At 33.3% G+C, this 17,987-nt stretch overlaps 4 protein-coding genes and 1 non-coding gene across 7 annotated transcripts; 3 read left to right on the forward strand and 2 right to left on the reverse strand.

Moving 5' to 3' along the window:
* Nucleotides 1–2,276: 2,276 nt before the first annotated feature.
* On the reverse strand, nt 2,277–5,955 carry LOC130967711 (uncharacterized). 3 transcript variants are annotated; one of them, XM_057892700.1, is made up of 7 exons: nt 5,803–5,955; nt 4,949–5,094; nt 3,987–4,813; nt 3,562–3,596; nt 3,237–3,480; nt 3,039–3,141; nt 2,277–2,742 (listed from the first exon to the last, which is right to left on the reverse strand). In XM_057892700.1, the coding sequence occupies exons 2-5, from the start codon at nt 5,004–5,006 to the stop codon at nt 3,270–3,272; spliced, it is 1,131 nt and encodes a 376-aa protein (XP_057748683.1). In that variant the 5' UTR covers nt 5,007–5,094; nt 5,803–5,955; the 3' UTR covers nt 2,277–2,742; nt 3,039–3,141; nt 3,237–3,269. The 3 variants fall into 3 exon arrangements, with proteins under 3 accessions (XP_057748683.1, XP_057748680.1, XP_057748682.1); XM_057892697.1 differs by having other exon boundaries at nt 2,278–2,742; nt 3,987–5,094; XM_057892699.1 differs by having other exon boundaries at nt 2,282–2,742; nt 3,279–3,480; nt 3,987–5,094.
* A 577-nt stretch (nt 5,956–6,532) lies between these two features.
* On the forward strand, nt 6,533–6,614 carry TRNAS-GCU (transfer RNA serine (anticodon GCU)). Its single transcript has one exon. It is a non-coding gene; the product is annotated as a tRNA-Ser (tRNA).
* A 492-nt stretch (nt 6,615–7,106) lies between these two features.
* LOC130967923 (calmodulin-like protein 3) lies at nt 7,107–7,929 on the forward strand. The gene has a single exon (XM_057892975.1). It carries the CDS (start codon nt 7,409–7,411, stop codon nt 7,874–7,876), a length of 468 nt encoding a protein of 155 aa, XP_057748958.1. The 5' UTR covers nt 7,107–7,408; the 3' UTR covers nt 7,877–7,929.
* Nucleotides 7,930–11,864: 3,935 nt separating this feature from the next.
* LOC130965947 (protein FAR1-RELATED SEQUENCE 4-like) lies at nt 11,865–14,226 on the reverse strand. Its single transcript, XM_057890703.1, has 3 exons — nt 14,082–14,226; nt 12,875–13,509; nt 11,865–12,634 (listed from the first exon to the last, which is right to left on the reverse strand). Exons 1-3 carry the CDS (start codon nt 14,188–14,190, stop codon nt 12,419–12,421), a joined length of 960 nt encoding a protein of 319 aa, XP_057746686.1. The 5' UTR covers nt 14,191–14,226; the 3' UTR covers nt 11,865–12,418.
* A 145-nt stretch (nt 14,227–14,371) lies between these two features.
* On the forward strand, nt 14,372–17,558 carry LOC130968025 (uncharacterized CRM domain-containing protein At3g25440, chloroplastic). Its single transcript, XM_057893101.1, has 4 exons — nt 14,372–14,528; nt 14,937–15,270; nt 15,885–16,286; nt 16,995–17,558. Exons 1-4 carry the CDS (start codon nt 14,440–14,442, stop codon nt 17,487–17,489), a joined length of 1,320 nt encoding a protein of 439 aa, XP_057749084.1. The 5' UTR covers nt 14,372–14,439; the 3' UTR covers nt 17,490–17,558.
* Nucleotides 17,559–17,987: the final 429 nt, after the last annotated feature.

The raw sequence follows: 17,987 nt of genomic DNA on the forward strand, positions 1-17,987 counted from the left end.
TTGTTAGGAGTGTATATAACGTGAATGAAATTGAATTTGTCTTGATCTAAATTTGATCTTAAATAATGATTAGATTTATTTTTGAGATCCTTATTTGATTTTAAATTCGGTGAAAATATATTATTTTTGGATTACACTAAAACCAGATTTAGATCGGTAAAATTTGAATTTTGATAAATTTTATGTTAAAAAATTATGATGCACTTATTTATAAAGAAGAAAAAAACATATTTGTTACCGTGAAATTGATATTTATATTTGAACTTGAATTTGTTTATAAATTCTAATTTTATGTTTCTTTGATTTATTTTCTAATTCATCAAATGTGACTAAAAACAAAATAATAAACTTATAATTAATATAATATAATATTAGAATTAATTTAAAATATATATACATTTTTTAGTCTTTTTAAGATATACATGAATCAGATGAAGTCGAGTTTGCCTTGACTCGAACTCGACTCTAAATAATGACTTGGACTTTTTTTGAGATCCTTATCCGACTTTAGACCAAATACAATCATGCCAAATTAGCTCCCAAAATATTTAAATTCAGACCGGATGTTCGAGAAGACCGAGTCATATGCACCCCTATATATTGTAATGTTAATCTAAATTTCTTTTGAATTTTGTTAACAAATTCCCTTAAAAATACAAAAGTAAAACTTTTTTTACAGAACAAAAATAATTTAAAAATTTGAACAATATTAATTATTTACTCTTAGCATATTTGTTAGAAAATCTCAATTTTTGTATACAAAAATATTAATTTTTGATAACTATGTATAAAAATTTAACTCGAAAAATTACTAATTAACATGTTTTACATACAATTGGAACCCCCTAATGCAGATCTATAGTAAAACCCTTCACAATAAGATTTCAATTGTGTTTTGTGTCTTTTATCAAAGACTGATAAAAGACCCACTTGTCTGAACAGTTTACAAACTTCAGGTTGCGCCCTTAAATTGAGACACTAATTAAGGAAAATCACTATTCAAACTTGGTGGGGACGTTAACCAGTTAAACTTGCAAATTGGGCTAAATAATCCTCAAGCTTAAATTATCATGTCTGCATCATTGGATGGTTGGTGGCCATTAGTTAATTAATACTATCAATATTCATTAGGAGCGTTCATGGTCCGGCTCAACTCGAAGACTCGGTTTGATCCCAAATTTTTTAGGGATCAATTTGGTGTGATTTTATTGGGTCTAGGGTCAGGTAAGAGTCTAAAAAATAGATTCGGTTATTATTTCGGGTCGGATCCGGGCCATAGTTCGGGTCATCCGAACTCAATCCGGTGATCCGGTCATCATACACAATTAATATTTTGTGTTATTAGTGATAGATGATGGTTATTCTTATGTGGAATTTAAGTATTGTAAACCTTAATATTTGTGTTATTAGTCATTATAAGACTATAAGTTAATATTTTATGTTTAAAATACATAAGACTTTAGATTAATGCATAATATTATATTATTTGTATTGATTTAAATATTTGGTGTTATTAAATAATATTAGTATTGATTTTGGTTATACTTTAATTTTAAGAAATGGTTGGTTCTTGTTATATTTTTCTATGTGAATTTTACCATATTAAATAATATTTGAAGTCTTGAAAATTTAGATATTTTCACATGCTAACTTACAAAAAGATAATGTTAACAGTCCGATTTTTACCCAATATAATCGTGATCCGAAAATGTATAAGTTTCATCGGATCTAGGGCCAGATTCAAGTCTAACAAATAAGTTCGGTATATATTTCAAGCTGAGTCTAGGTCACATCAAATCCGATATATATTTCGAACCAGGTCTAGATCACATCAAATTTAATTTCACTCGACCCATAAACACCCCTAATATCCATATTCCACCGTCATAGATTTGCTGTATCATTAAAATGAATAATCAGATTTCAATAATATGGTCTTTCCGACAATTCGCATAAAAATTAATTTTTGATGAGCGCTGTCTCAAAGAGTTTATTTATTTTTTATAGTCAACACAAACTAAAAAAAAATGAGATAATGGATTATGCAATAAAGTTGCCACTAAATCTCGTGATATTCACGTGATGATCCACAAAATCACATGTTCTTTCTTTCTTGTGCAAGTTCAATTATATTGATGATTTGGTGAGTTGTGCTAGTTCATCCAGGTAACTTATTTTACACATCATTTTTATCCATAATTTAATTAATTTTTCCCCCTTCTTTTTATCCTCATTCCAAATTCACTCTAAGATTAGATCAAAATCAAAGTTATATAATCAAGATGAAGAATAAAAATGCATGGGTCTTATATGCTCAGCAACATAACTACATATAAGCTGTTTAACAAGAACATATTTAAAAGATAAGAAGGGTGCACTTTCCACAAGAACATAGAAGAAAGATATACATGTAATAGCTGCAACTACTGACAACTGTATCCAAACTATAGGTAAAAAGACAATCCTATCCTGCATGTGTTCACAAAATTAAATATGCCAGATCAAAGCTTGGCAAGTCCAATGATGAATAATCAGTTACATATAAATATACAACAAGCAATAGTGTCACAAAGGAAAAATATTAAAAAAGATGCAATAGTTGTTTTTCTAAATACCAAAAATAGAAAGACCTATATGGCTCACTTTCTAACTGTTTAATTGGAATTTACCCAAAATAGCTACCTCGCATTCTTATTTTTCTGTGATTCTAAGTTTCTAACTCTTCCAAAAGAATGAAGCAACCTGCAGCCAATTAACATCATTAATAGCATAATCTTACATTTCAATTGATGTAACTTTACTTATTAGAGCTAGATGGCCTCAGAAGATAATCCTGATGTAGAGAAGCAGAAAAGAAATTATTGGCATTGAAGATTTTAGCTTATTTCTAATTTCTGATATGCTTCAAAAGATTTATCACATCTAAGACCACTTTTAAAGTGATTCTTTACCAAGTTATTGATTTAGAAGACAAAACAAGTAAAGTAATTGATTGTGATTCAAGAGACAATGAAAGTTTGATAAGAGGATGCTCTTACCTACTAAATTTCATTCATCCACTTTCAAAACGTGGATGATAATTTCATTGGAAGATCTGTAACTAATGCCTCCAAGTGGCACCCAAAGCACTTCAGGAATTCACTGGATACGATAAAAACAGAAAGCATAAGAATGTAATCATCAACTCGTACACGTAAATCCATTTTCTTTTTGCCATGCAAGTATATAATTTTTACATATAAATGCTGTAACGATACGTCAGAAGAATGTCAAAGAACCTTCGACATTCGTCGCATGGATCTTCTAGGCAGGATTCTTGCAACAGTATTCTTCATGCTCCTTAAAATTCTTGTAACAGGTGTGCCACTTGAGGCTTGAATTTCAGAGTCACGTTTTCTCTTTTTGCAAAGCTTCATTTTAGAACCCTGATCATCATAACCTTGGCCAAATTTCTGAACTCGATCATCTAACTGGGAGCATCTGAAAGCACAGTATCAATATGCTCAATTGCATGAAAGCTTTTAAAAGCACCAAAAAAGTTTCAGAAAGAAGAGTAATTACAATGAACTCTCCCTGCCATCCACACTCATCCCCACCTGCAAACACAATGGTTATTTATCATACTACACATAAGTAATACACACTCAAAAACAAGTCAAGAAGCTTGTAAAGGATCATCAAAACTGTCTAAGTTTCCAATAAAAGTAAATTTCATATTTTGGCATATACCTTGTTAAAGGTGTATTTCTGTGCAAATAATTATAATCCTAGGCGGAACATCGAGCAAACATGGAAATTTTTATTAAAGCTAATTAGCTACAGCACAATAGCCATCAAAATATATTTTATGTGGTAATACCAAAAGAAAGAATTCCTAAGTTGAAATAATCCAGCCACAACAAACCTAATATACCATTTCGACCCCAAAAAAAGAAAATCATACGACAATACACACCCTCCCATGAAGGCTAGAGAAAGCACTATACCCATTCTTCAGTTAGTGCTGCGAAATTGTTCCCATCAATAGCTGGGCCACATTGTTCTGTATCTGAAGTATTCTTTGGTTCACTTAAATCCAGGGATCCATCATTTTCACAGAGTGAAACTGAAGGATATTTATGACAACTTGCAGCTTCTGAAATTTGTAGCTCCATAGAACTGCTTAATGAAGCACCTGGACACACCACCCCTGGGTTCACACAGCAAGAATCATTTAGCAGATCACAATCTTGAAAACATTCATCGTCAGGCTTTGAAGATTGATATGCCAGTGTCCCCAGATCTGACAGTGAGTTGCCAACAGAATCACAAAGTGACTTGAAAGGAGTACCAGTAGCATCCGAATAAAAGAAGGCCTTAGACGCATCTTTAGCACAAGATTCAGCACCAAAAATAAAATTGCTAGGTACACCATAACTTTCTTCAGCTGAGAGAGTGGACTGATCTTGCATCAAGTTATTTACTACATTAACATCTGGTTTAGCTAAGGCAGAGCATTGATTTACCTCCTTTGAATTAGCTGCTGCTTTCACATTCATGCTGCATGGAGTTACTGAATCCGATATTAATGGGCTTTTAACTTTATTCCGTTGGTCTAACTTTACAACACTATCTTTTGTGAATTTCAAGCTTGAGGAAGATTTAGCCAGTCCATTATGAGCATCAATTTGGACAGGATTTGCATCCCACAAGGAACATCTTTCTTGTGTAGCGCTCCCTCCTAAGCAAGCAAGATCCTGCCGGAGACTCCAGGACTTGTTTCCGTACATAGTCTCACGTACTTGAACCTCATTTCGAAATCTGTTAGTCCAATCTGATGGGGATGAATTTAAATCAACATGAAGATTAATTCCCTTTTCTGACCAAACACAGAACTCAAAAGAAGAGGGAGTAACTTCAGCAGCTTCTTTTATTAAAGAAGCAAAATCTTTGTCTACATAAGGTTCACCTGCTTCTACAGTTCCACGATTGTTTTGATGAAAGTTCTGCACTAAGCTCTCTCCCATTTTACCTGGGCGAAAATCAAATCTTTTCCCTAGCTATATATTACTATTCTGCAGAGACGTTTGATATATTCTACAGCAAAACTTCCTCCTGCATTTGCTAAAATGATTACATAAGAGATGCTCCAAAGGATTGTACAAAGAAAATATAAAATGCAATTAAAGATGACACAACTCTACCACATCATCCACCCTGAAATGGGAAAAATATGCAATCTATATTCATCCTAAACTCAAGCATGATTTTCAGCTTCCAAACGGTTAAGTACAAAATTAAATAAGACTAAAAGACTGTCATCTCATAAGACTGTCCTGCTGTATAATTCATACATTGTAATTGCAATAAATCTACCATCCCTTCAAATGCTCTAAAGGAATTCTAGGAAACTTGTCACCCTCACCGAACCTTCAAATTCACTCGTAATTCATTATACCCTTTCCCGGTCCTAACAACTCCATCTCATACTTACGATAGCCAATAATTCCTACTAACATTATCACAACACAGCAGCAACATACACACAAACACGTTATAGACATTGACATAGCTCCTAGAACACTAACACACTGCAATTGCAAATTCCCCCCTTTTTTTTCCAGTTCTGTTTTTTACTGTGTCTTAAATTGTTACTACGAAAAAGTAAAAACTAACATACATCCAAGTACACCTGCCAAATCAGATTTTCCTCTTAAAGAAGAGAAATGAAAACATAAGAACACCGTGTGTTCAAATCTATCTTACGAAATCTGAAAACAACAAAAGCATAGAACAAAAAAATGCAGCAACGAGAAGCAATACCTGATCGGAAACCTTACTGAAAATGTGAGCAGAAAACAGCAACATAAAATAAGGAAGAAAGCGGAAAAAAATTGAGGAGCTTTAGGATCTTCAAGCTTAGCTTAGAGAGAGAGAGAGAGAGAGAGAGAGAGAGAGTTGACGCAAGGAATGGAGCGAAGGAGCCGAAGAAGGTTCCAAGTTCAAATCTGAGAGGGTAGTAGTGGCACTTTCGTAAATAATGGGTATATTTTGGGGCGTTTCTGAGTTTGAATGGTTGCGTTCCTGTGCGGACAGACCTACTGAAAGCAGCATGGCTTTACGATGGGTACGGCTCTGGCAACGGGACACGTGTCACAGGTCAAGGGTACGCATGAAACGAATGGATAAGGCTACGTAGTTTCCCAAGTCAAGCGTGTTCCCATGCAAAACGAATTGTGTTCCACTTTTTGTCTTTTACTCTTTTTTTGGGAATTTGGAGTTGGATAATGCATTCTGCTTCTGCTCTTCAAATGTTTGAATTTCGAACACCAGCTCCCTTATCCCGTTTTGGTATCTAGAAATTTCCCCGTCATAAATAAATAAAAATGTCCAGAAATGCTTTTAAGTATAATTTGCTTAAACAATTTTCTTTTTCATTTTCAATTAACAGAAGGGTTTATTGTTACAAAAAGGTAAAGAAAAAATAAGAAAATGTTTCTTCAGATTCTAGAATTCAGAATTTGAAAATGCCTTTAGTATCAAACATCAACCAGACGCTTTGGCCGAGTGGTTAAGGCGTGTGCCTGCTAAGTACATGGGGTTTCCCCGCGAGAGTTCGAATCTCTCAGGCGTCGTTCATTTTTTCTATTAATTTATACTTTCGAATAAATTTTTTTTAAACAAATATAAAGCTCAATTTATAATGTGCATCAACCTATCAACGCGTCTTTGAAGAAAAGTTGTGTTCAAGTTACGTCGCAATAACTTTATATAAATGCTAACCAATTTCAATTAAGAAACCAAAGACGCGTAAAAGTAAAAACTAAAAAGTGACTCAAAATAAAATGCAGCTCTACATAACTCTGATCCCACTACTTTGCCCCTTAATTTAGAATAATAATGGTTTCTAAATATCAATACATATATTAGATATTTAAAAAACATGGTTATTTACGTTTATGTTCATGTACCATGGTTGTCAACTTGTCGAAAATATTTATTTATTTATTTAAGCCACAAATATAATTTTGGTTTCTTATTCACCACGAATAATTGCATACGTGAGACGTGACAAAATACAATAAAGTAGTTATTTAGTAGTTACTTTCAATTCCTCTATATATCATCAAATAAATCACCCTTCCCAAATTTAGAACAAAGGAAGAATAAACACCTCAAATTCCCTATCCCTAGTAGTGATCTTCTTGAATGCCAAATATTTTGCTCCCTATTTTCCTTCTTTATTTTTAGTTCACAACCTCCTAAAATCTCAATTCATATCCTCTCTTTCAATTTGGTACCAAAACAAATTAGGTCTCCTCCTCCTCCTCCGTCGCCTCCTCCTCCGTCTTCCTCCTTCCTCTCCTTCGTCGTCAACTTGACAAATTACTCCTTTAGGAAGTAACAAAATAATAACATTCATAAAATTATGGATTCGGCCGAACTCCAGCGCGTTTTTCAAATGTTTGACCGCAATGGAGACGGCCGAATCTCAAAAAAGGAACTCAACGATTCTTTGGAAAAGCTTGGGATCTATATCCCGGACAAAGAGCTTGACCAAATGATCGAAAAAATCGACGTTAATGGAGACGGTTGGGTGGACATGGAAGAGTTTGGCGAACTCTACATGTCTATAATGGACGAACGCGAGGAGCGCGACGAGGAGGAAGACATGAAGGAAGCCTTCAACGTATTCGATCAGAACGGAGACGGTTACATCACGGTGGAGGAGCTTAGATCGGTACTTTCTTCCTTGGGGCTGAAGCAAGGGAGGACGGTGGAGGAGTGCCGGAAGATGATAATGAAGGTGGACCGCGACGGCGACGGCATGGTTGATTACAAAGAATTCAAGCAGATGATGAAAGGAGGAGGATTCAGTGCTCTTGGTTCAGATTAAATTAAATTTCTTTTCCAATTTTCGTCGTTAATTATAATTAATTAGCCTCTTAATCTCTCTTTGCTACCTTCTTTCTCTCTAATTTCTCTGTAGACTCTATATATAATGCATGTAGTTTTAATATGTATTGCCATGCATGCACATAAATACATACATTTGGGTTTTCAGAATTCAAGTCGTAATTCATCGTGGTTCCAAAACTCAAATCCCATCCCTTGTAAATAATAAGTTTATGTTATCTTAGGTTATATATATTATACATGTGTGTATGTGAAAGAGATTTGATATGATATGATATAATAATCTATACTTATTTGTGGTATTTTTAATTTTTTTTAACTATGCTATGTGTACATATATTAAAATTAGTAACTAAAATTAATTATTAGTATAAAATATATATTAAAATATAAATAGTTAAATACATATTAAAAATAAATTAAATAATAAATATATTTATTATATACAAATATATTAGTAGTTAATTTTAGTGACTGATTTTAATATATAAATAATATTTTTGTTTCAATTAAATTGTTTTGTTTGATATCAAAATATAAGATTTTGTTAGTAAATATGGTTGAAAAATGAAAAGGTAAAAATTAAATATCTCAATTTCCCTTTATTAATACACTCATCATGAGATAACGACCTTTGATGGTCTTTCTTTTTTTAATATATGTATTTCTTTTAGAAAAATTATTTTCTTTTTCTAATTTTATTTCTAGGTCTAATGCTAATTACACTCAATTATATTGTCCACAAATTTAAAAATTCAACAAATATATAGCTCTAATTAAACAATGTAATTTTTAAGTTATTCTACATAATTATTAAACTAAAAGAATTAAAATCAATATTAATATTTAAAGTACACAATAATCATATATCATATTTTTTATTCTATATAAAAAATAAACCATACGAATTATATGTATATAATGCTGACATAATGAAAGAGGATCGAAACGATTCTAATACCATTTATTAACATTATTGAAAATATTGCTAAAGTATTTTTATAAGAAAATTTTATTGAAAACGTGATAAAACATAAAAAAGAATTTTTGTTTTTAGTTTTAACTCTACAATATAAAAGAAATAGAAAAAGATCATCTAAAATGCATTTGAATTTAAAATGATGAATCAGTACTCTTGATTTATGAATTTATTTTTATTATCAATAAATTCCAATAATTTTAGGGGTATATATATATATATAATACGAGATATTAAATTTGTTGATAATAAAATAATGTCTATTCATACATTTTTAGCAAGAACACAAATGATAATTGATAAACTAAGCATGTGATTAAGGACATATGCTCAGTAAGTAAAGTCAAATCATGTTTGAATCCCTCGATAACGTTTTATATTAACATGCTCAACCACTGATTAGAAACATATACTATAATTAAAGGACATTACTCACTAGGCAACTCTGATTTTTAATTTTCTATATATATCCTCTGGTCTCAATTTATACTATTTAGGATGTTAAGAATATATAAAAAGATGTAATCTATTGTGTGATACAGAGCACCAATTAATTAAACAAAATGAAAGCTCTTATATGATAAAATAAAATTAAAGTTCATATGACTTGAATTTATTTGAAATCTTGCACGAGCAGATACCCAAATATTTACATCAATATAAAAAATACCTATAATTTGAGGGTAAAAAAAACTGAATCAATATTTTTCATTTGCTTTCTATTTAACAATTTAAGAAAATAATTGTTTTTTTTTTTTACAATATTAGATATATTTAAATATTTTTCTTATTTAAAAGTAGGAAGAAAAATCAGGAATATATATTATTATTCTTACTGAGTTATTGTATATCTAATGTTTGTTTATAAAAAATTATTGAATAAAAGGTTTTGTCTACGAAAGATGTTTAAATGTAAATGAAAGTATCAAGTATTAATGGATATCAATGATATTACTATATTCCTATAATTAATTATAAATACATTACTTTTTTGTATATTCATTATTAGAATAGAATATTATACATTTTAATTTAAAAAAGATATTATACATTTTAGATCAAGCATTATATTTTTTCAAATCAATTTCATATATTCAAAGATATATTTTCTTTTTTCTTTTTCCTTCTCTCCTTTTGGGTAGATTATTCACCATTATATATTTGTTACTCATGCTAACAATTTACATAGCAATTGCTACAATCATTGCTTCAGAGATTTTTCTCTAATGGAAAACAATGACCCCGTTTCTCCGGTAATTCTTTGATGTTACATAATTTTCTCTTTACATACATTCCATTTAGATAGATATATACATTAACCTTTTATTTATTTTTATTTTATATTTTTTCTTCACAGACTTGTGTTGTTCTCAAAGTAGTGAATCTCCAATGTTGTGAAGCTTGTCCTTCCAGGGTGAACAAAGAGCTTAAGAAAATTAAGGGTATGTATATACATATAAACATGACACTATGATTTATAACTTTATGCACTTCTTTTTCTAATGACATATGATTTAATTAGTCCATCAAATAATGGATGATCTTAAAAGCTAAAGATATGTAAAGACATGAATTAGTAAAATTTTTTGAAGATGTGTAAATTTTTTTAGAATATGTACACATAACATTTTGGAATTGCTAAATTATGCAGGAGTTACTGATGTCCAAATGAACAGAGAAGAGGGACTGGTTAGAGTTTTTGGTGAGGCAGATTCTTCAAAACTCATCAAAGCAGTGAAAAAGGTTGGAAGAAAAAGAGCAGTGATTTATATGGAGCCTAAAGATCAACCTACTGAACCAAGCTGCACCTGCTTAGAACACACAAAGAGCACAAAATCCAAGAACTCAAGCATCCCTGATGTCACAAAGAGCACCAAACCCAAGCACACAAAGGCGAGTGCGAAACATGATGATGATGATTCTGATGATAATTGCTCTGCTGATGCTGATTTTGGTGACGACGATCTGCCTCTGCCTCCACCATTTAGTGATCATGGAGCTCCTTCAAGGTCCAATAACCATGTTGCTTCTAATGCAAGCTATCATCATTATCCTCAAAATAATCCAATAATGCTAGGTACCAATAATGGTGGTGGTGGTGGTTATTTTCAAGGGACAACATTTCCTGTGCCTGCATATATTAATACATATGCAAGATTTTGTAATGACTACAATGAATGTGTTCCTCCTCCAATGGGCTATGGTAGACCACAACAACCACCTTATCAATACAGTTACTATCATCATCAACAGCTTTATCCACCACAACCACAGCCGCAGCAACAGGCTCCTCCTCCTCCTCCTCCTCCTCCTCTTCCATGCTCATATTATGGTGATGCTAATGGATGCACCATATCATGAGCTCTGCTACTTATTATATAGTTGCTTCTTAGTTCAATTCTATATTCTTCTAATGTTTTGGCATATATCCTATGGTTTGATTTTGACCTTTTTTTAGGCAGAGAACTACCTAACTAAGAATATGACATTATTTTGTATTTAAACTACATTTTAATCTATGACTTCTGCATTTTTTTTTAATGAAAAATTTGTCGTGTGTGTCTGAAGTTTGTGGTGACTTTTTGGTATATACTTTAATTTAGGGGTAAAGTTTTATATATATATTATTTTATTTATTTTGTGATGTCTATTTGAAAGATAAAATATATTTTATTTGTATTTTTATTTTCTATTACCATTTTCAATGTTTTTTATTTTCAGTACTAAAAATAAAAATACAAGCTGAATACATCCTAAGATTCCCATAAGACATGGGAGTAAGAAAATAAATAGTGAAAAAATACATATAGAAGTAACGATCATGTAAATAATCAACAAATTCATTCTAATGATAACACCAAAGGAAAAATGAAACTAAAATTCAGAAAGCAAATATTAGGATTATATACTTGAGATCCATTCTAATGTCTTAACCATTTTTAATAGTAGTAAACCCAGTTAGCAATGGATGGTTGAAGTTTCATTGATTACTTCACTCGTTGCAGCAAAGGAAATCATACATAACAGTTTAGAGCAAATCAATTGATGGAAGCTGAGCTAAGGGAGAAAACATGAACATGGATTGGGAGCACAACATGCTCATACAAGTCTCATTATATATACAAAATAGATTAATCATTACTAGACACAAGAGTCAAAGCCTTGGATCATGTTTTACAAACTCATTAAAAAAATGGAACAATTCAACTCTACCATGGCATTTGAATGCCTCTCTTGAGTAATAATATCATATTTCTGGCACAGCTCCACAAGAATCAACTCAGATGAAACCAGGCATTGACAGTAATTGGCTTTCTTCTTCTACCAATTAAAAGTGTCATTCATTCGTAGCATAAATAAGAAAACAATACAATGAATTTCATTGCATGAGAACCCCACCAGACATCTAAAGCAGGAACAGAGAGCAAACACCCTAGGGTCAGCAATTAGCAGAATACTACTAACATTGCACTTTGTATGCTTTGCATCGCAGTATTTTTGAATTGACGGTTGGTTTCTGTGTTTCATCCGGGGGGAAATTATTTAAAGGGTGGCTAATTGAAAGTTCAATTGACTTTGTTCTTCTTTGCTTTCCATCTCCTTTACATTGTCTACTATGTGCTGTATTTTCTTCGATAGGCTCTCGTTATACTCGTCAATGTGCTCGAGTATCAATTCAAGATGTCTTTTGTAGGTGGCAGACCTCTTTTTCTCTGCTGTCAACTGCTGATTTAATTCCCGAATTCTATCCCGTTCGCCCTGGAAAATAGTATCAGAAAACAAAGAGGTAAGTGGGGGAAAATAAGCTGAAAACATGTGAAAGAACCAATATTATCCTGAAAAACTTCATTCTGAAATAGCCTGATGCTAATCTCCAACATTTAGCTTAATAGTGACATCATGATCCATCCAATTTGTCATTTCTAATCAATCTGGCATGAAGTAACTGTGAAGATAACTAATTTAGTAATGCATAGCAATGGAAGAAGGAGAACTGACCGGATACTGTTCGTAGATGAAATCCCTTCTGCCACCTCCTGGACCAGCAAGAGGATGTGTGTGTTCCTTTACAAAACGTGTAACAACCCAGCTACCAGATTTTACTTTCCTTACCATTATCATTGCCTTGCAACCAACCCTTGTCTCAGCCCTTTGCCGTATAACATTTTCACGCTTGTCAGTCATCCTGTATCCCTCTTTGTTGCAGACAAAAATCCGCCCAATAGCAGAATTATCGATCCTTGATCGAGAGAGTTTACTAACACGTACGATGAATCCAACACTCGTGGCATATGCATTGTAGAATGCATGTGCCTCTGCTTCTGACTCAAACTCCTGTCCCACATAAGGTTCAACAGGTGAAACAATTGGGACCGGAAGTGCGGGAACAGCTAGGGTTATGGCCCCTCCAGCAGAAACTTGAGTCACATCTTGACCTTGGCTTTGAACTGACACAATAGCACGTCCATCGATGTTATTTCCATCATCACCATTGTTTCCTTCGTCGGCGTTGTTCCCTTCATCAGCATTGTTTGCTTCATCTGCGTTGTTTCCTTCATCGGTGCTACAATCGTCAGCCATGGCAGCATTTTCTATTGCCTCCCCATTATTAGAGCCATCAATCTCAACCTCCACTGCAAGAACATAACATATATGCTATAAGATTTTCAGAGCCAAGGAAACATTCTACAGAACAGTGCATAGCATAAAAAACAATGAATGAACATGTAAAGAAATAAAACCCTAACCCCAAGATTGTTCTTTTTCTTCTTGATATTAAGAAAAAGCTTACAAACAATAAGGGAAAAATTAACACAATTTGGTTTAAAACAAGTTCTAGAGCAGAGAAGTGACTAATAGAAGAGAAACATGAAAATCACACCGAGAAATTTGCAAATTAATTCATTCCTCCACAAACAATCAAAATAGATCAAGCACTCTGCACCAAAGCATGACTTTCGCATACCCTTTCAACAATCCTTTCTAAAAACACCAAACAATAATGATTCGATTGCTTTAAAGCTCAATACCAAATTCCCAAACCACAAAAGGGGGGAGAAAACCCTCAAATTCTATCGGCATCAAAATCATCAACAGAATTTCCACATCAAGAATCAATAAACAAAATAAACATAAAAAAAAAAAACAAACTTTACACCCTAAAAACGAAATTTTTTAAGAAAAAAGGAACAAAAAAAAAACTTACTCAGAATTAGATTAACGTAGAAAACCGAACGTGACACCGCTTGTGTTAAGAGCTGCAAAGTGAACACAGCGAAGTAAAAAAGGAATAGAATTGGGGGAATGCGAGGCATATATGGACCCTAATTGTCTCTCCACGTGTCTTATTTCTATTGGAGAATCCATAATATAAAAGTCAACTTTTTTACATTGACTCGTTGCTTTGTTGCCACGTTTTCAATGAAGTGTACGCTGGGCCGTAAGATTAGAACCCGAACCCGATCCAATACGAGTGGGTGCACCACAAAGAAAGAACACACGCAGTGCACAACACAATAAGCTGCTTCTTTCTTCTTCATCATTGTCTTCTTCGAATTCCAACCATGGCTACCTCGTTGTTCCGGAGCATTCGGAGAACTTCCTCTCTTCTCAGATTCTCGTACTCAACTACCTCCTTTTCGGTTTCTCCCAGGTTTCTCTATCATTCCACGTGCTATTTTTTTTTTAAATTGTTATATACATGTTTCGTCACTTAACAGTCTTATACTAACCCCAGAAGGGGGAGAAAAAAAAATCATTCTTTTTAGCTCCTGGAAACTGTTATGAACAATTCATTGAATCCCTTAAGTTGGGTTAGCTTGTTTTCCTTGTTTGGGGTTCTAAGTTGGGGAAAGTTTATGCCTTTGAATTGAAGCGTGAATTTGTAATGTGTGTATATATGAGCTATTTTGTGCTGACTGCTGAATCCCTTGTGTTCTAGATCAATTTTGCTTTTTGCGATTTTGTGTTGTGGAAAGTTTAAGGCATTTAATTGATGAGTTAACTTGTAATATGTATCAGTTATGTTTTTTTTTTTTCTCCTAATTCCTTTGTGCTCTAGGTCAGTTGTGAGGTCCCGGATATCGATTTTCTTGCCGTTTAGGCAATGCAATTCAGTTGGGAAGCCGAGTTCGTGGTGGGGTTTCAGAGAGTTGAGCTATGGCACTGTGAACTTGGTTATATCGGAAGGGAAGACCAAGTTTGAGGCTTGCGAGGTTGAGCCGCCAAGGAAGGACAAATATAAGACTAAGAAGAAGCTGAAGATGCAGAGGAAGAGGGAGAAGGAGAAGAGGAAAGCTGCAAATAGGAGAGACCCTCGTTGGCTTGGTGTCAAGGGGAAGAAGAAGCAGAAGTTTGCCAATGCAGAAGAGAGAATCAAGTGCAAGCTTGAGAAAGTAAGCACTGTGATCGGATTTCTTTCTTGCCACAATTGGTGTAAGGAAAAGAGCTAAGCTTAGTGTTGCATAGATGTGTATATTGCAATCACCGGATATGATAGAATTAAGAATGAATGAATTAGAGAAAAAGTTAAGGCTACATCTATTGTGGTGTCGAAATAAGGTAGAATCGCGCCATAAGTTATTTGGTTATACTAGATCAGATGAAAGATAGCCGAATAGGTAGGGTTAGAAGAAAACCAAGGAACCATGGAATAGCACTCCAAGTTGAATGACTTGTCTATACCATGGTTCATAATAAGACACAATTATTATATTACTATATCTATATAGCCAACCTTACCTTTGGTAGAAGTTAGAAGAGACTTAGTTGTTGTTATTGTGCAAGCCAGCACTTTTGCAAGAGCTTCTTCATTTACTCATTCCTATAAATTTTAGGGGTCTTTTGTTTTGTTGTATTGATATGTCGATCTCACAAGTTATTCAGTTTCCCTCTTTTAGGCCGCAAGGATATGTTTTAGGGGTAGAGGTTAAATTTATTAATTCATATCTTTTGCTTATTTTCCCAGACATTCTACGGAAATTTGTAATGACTCAGATTTTAATCCCAGGCCAGAATTAAGGAATCAATGCTCATTGAAAGACTCAAAAGATATGATGTTCCTAAAGCTCAGGGTCCTGTTGCCAAACCTGATGGTTTGACGGGGGAGGAACGATTTTATTTGAAGAAGATGGCTCAGAAGAGTTCTAATTATCTACAAGTTGGCCGAAGAGGATTATTTGGAGGGGTTATTCTTAATATGCATATGCATTGGAAGAAACATGAGACTGTTAAGGTCATATGCAAGCCTTGTAAACCTGGCCAAGTACATGAGTATGCACAAGAACTTGCTAGATTGAGTGGTGGTATTCCAATCCACTTCATTGGAGATGACACTATAATATTTTATCGCGGAAAGAACTATGAACAGCCCGAGGTTATGTCACCAGTAGATACATTATCGAAGAAAAAGGTATGTTTCCGTGTTCCTTTTGTTAATCTCAAATGCATTACTGAAGTATTTGTTCATCACATAAAAAAGCAAAAGCACTGAAAATGAAATTTAGTTTCTTCAACATTTTATCTACATTTTCTGTTGCAGCAAGGTGTTTTAAAGTACATAACTTTTTGCTCTTAGCACATAATTCTTTTTGCCATTCTTTTTGTACATAACATTTTATCTCCAGTCTGCATTTTCAAGTTGTGTGAAGCTGCTATTAGCTAGAAAATGCGGGTTTGGAACCATTTGTTGCTGGTTTAATGTTCAGTATGTAGTTTGAAGTTATTCAATTTTCTTTTTCAAATGTTGTTGTCAAATGTGATCTCTCGCTAACAATATCTTTTCCTATATGTTTTTTCTTGGTCTCACTTAAAAAGTGTTTGGTAAGACAACACACTTGACCATGATTGAAAAATTGAGAGAATCTATATTCCCTGATGAACATTTTGTCCAGAGTGACATTTATTTTGAAGTGGATGAAGTAATATGGAAATCTGTAGTTGACTTTTTGTTTGAACTATACATATTTTTTGTAGCTTGGAGAAAATATTCTCCAGTTTGGTATGGTTTTTAACAGATTCCATGAAGATTTATTCCTAGTTCCAGATATCTCTTATTTGACAAAAAACTCTTCTTCTAGAAGTGGTCAATTTTCAAATTTTATTTTTCATTTCTCCGCAGGCACTCGAAAAATCCAAGTATGAGCAATCTCTTGAATCAGTTAGGCGCTTCATCGCTATCGCTGAGAAAGAACTAGAGCTATATTACAGGCACATCGCACTCTATGGCAATCCGAACGACCGTAATCCCTTATCAGTTCTTGATGGCCCAAGTGGAGACTCCATCGGAAAAGGGTACCATAGGATTCATAAACAAAGTAACCCTGAGTTGATTAATGATCTTGCTGATTCCAAAGAAATGGGGCTATCAGAATCTGAAGATAATAACAATGAAGATGAAAACTTGTCAATGGATGAATCAGATTCTGAAGAGGACAGCATGCTAGATACTAGTGATGATGATAAAGAAAGTGAGGAATGTTTTACTAATTTGAAAGATGCAAGTGCAAGCTCAAGAGCTGGTTCATCACCATCAATGTCTAAACATACCTACCATTATAGTAATTGTAATAATCAATGTTTATCATCCGAACAAATGCCATGCACTATAGATTAGAGATAAATTTATACTATGCCTCAAATTTTGTATATATATGGCAATTAATGTTGGGTCTTTAAATGACAATATAAAGGTTATTCAAGTAATGTAAGTTTTTTCATTCAAAAATATTTTTGAGAAAAAAAACGCATTTCTTATAAATCACGTTGATGAACATTAAATAATAGTAATAAAAAAACTCAACCATAACTAAGTAATGTTGATAGAGTTTGGGCTTTTTCGGAGACAATTAAAGAGCTGTTTGAGAGTTGGACGGAAGTGTCTGGTCGTAATGCTGAGCAAAAGAAGTGGCTGGTAGGATTTTTTGCAATTATCTGAAATATTTGGTTGGAATTGAATGGCAGAATATTCTGAGACAGGTGTTGAGGAAATCAAGAAGAAGATGTTTTTGAATTACAGGAATGGAGTGGTGTTGATCCATTTGGTTGTTGATGGTAATGTCGGAAATGACAACAGATTACATCGTTTTCATACCATGTTTATTGACTTGTTTTT

Source organism: Arachis stenosperma, chromosome 3 (genome assembly GCF_014773155.1).
Source record: "Arachis stenosperma cultivar V10309 chromosome 3, arast.V10309.gnm1.PFL2, whole genome shotgun sequence".
Lineage (NCBI taxonomy): Eukaryota > Viridiplantae > Streptophyta > Magnoliopsida > Fabales > Fabaceae > Arachis > Arachis stenosperma.

Excerpts from the sequence above, each read along its gene's own strand:
- LOC130967711 (XM_057892697.1), bottom strand. The coding sequence starts at position 5,006 with ATGGGAGAGAGCTTAGTGCAGAACTTTCATCAAAACAATCGTGGAACT. Across the intron at positions 3,597-3,986 it reads CAGCACTAACTGAAGAATGG|GTGGGGATGAGTGTGGATGG; the intron begins GTATAGTGCTTT and ends TTGTGTTTGCAG. Across the intron at positions 3,481-3,561 it reads GATGGCAGGGAGAGTTCATT|ATGCTCCCAGTTAGATGATC; the intron begins GTAATTACTCTT and ends CTGTGCTTTCAG.
- LOC130967923 (XM_057892975.1), top strand. The coding sequence starts at position 7,409 with ATGGATTCGGCCGAACTCCAGCGCGTTTTTCAAATGTTTGACCGCAAT.
- LOC130965947 (XM_057890703.1), bottom strand. The coding sequence starts at position 14,190 with ATGCCTCGCATTCCCCCAATTCTATTCCTTTTTTACTTCGCTGTGTTC. Across the intron at positions 13,510-14,081 it reads CTACGTTAATCTAATTCTGA|TGGAGGTTGAGATTGATGGC; the intron begins GTAAGTTTTTTT and ends ATGTTCTTGCAG. Across the intron at positions 12,635-12,874 it reads TCATCTACGAACAGTATCCG|GGCGAACGGGATAGAATTCG; the intron begins GTCAGTTCTCCT and ends ACTATTTTCCAG.
- LOC130968025 (XM_057893101.1), top strand. The coding sequence starts at position 14,440 with ATGGCTACCTCGTTGTTCCGGAGCATTCGGAGAACTTCCTCTCTTCTC. Across the intron at positions 14,529-14,936 it reads TCCTTTTCGGTTTCTCCCAG|GTCAGTTGTGAGGTCCCGGA; the intron begins GTTTCTCTATCA and ends TTTGTGCTCTAG. Across the intron at positions 16,287-16,994 it reads ATACATTATCGAAGAAAAAG|GCACTCGAAAAATCCAAGTA; the intron begins GTATGTTTCCGT and ends ATTTCTCCGCAG.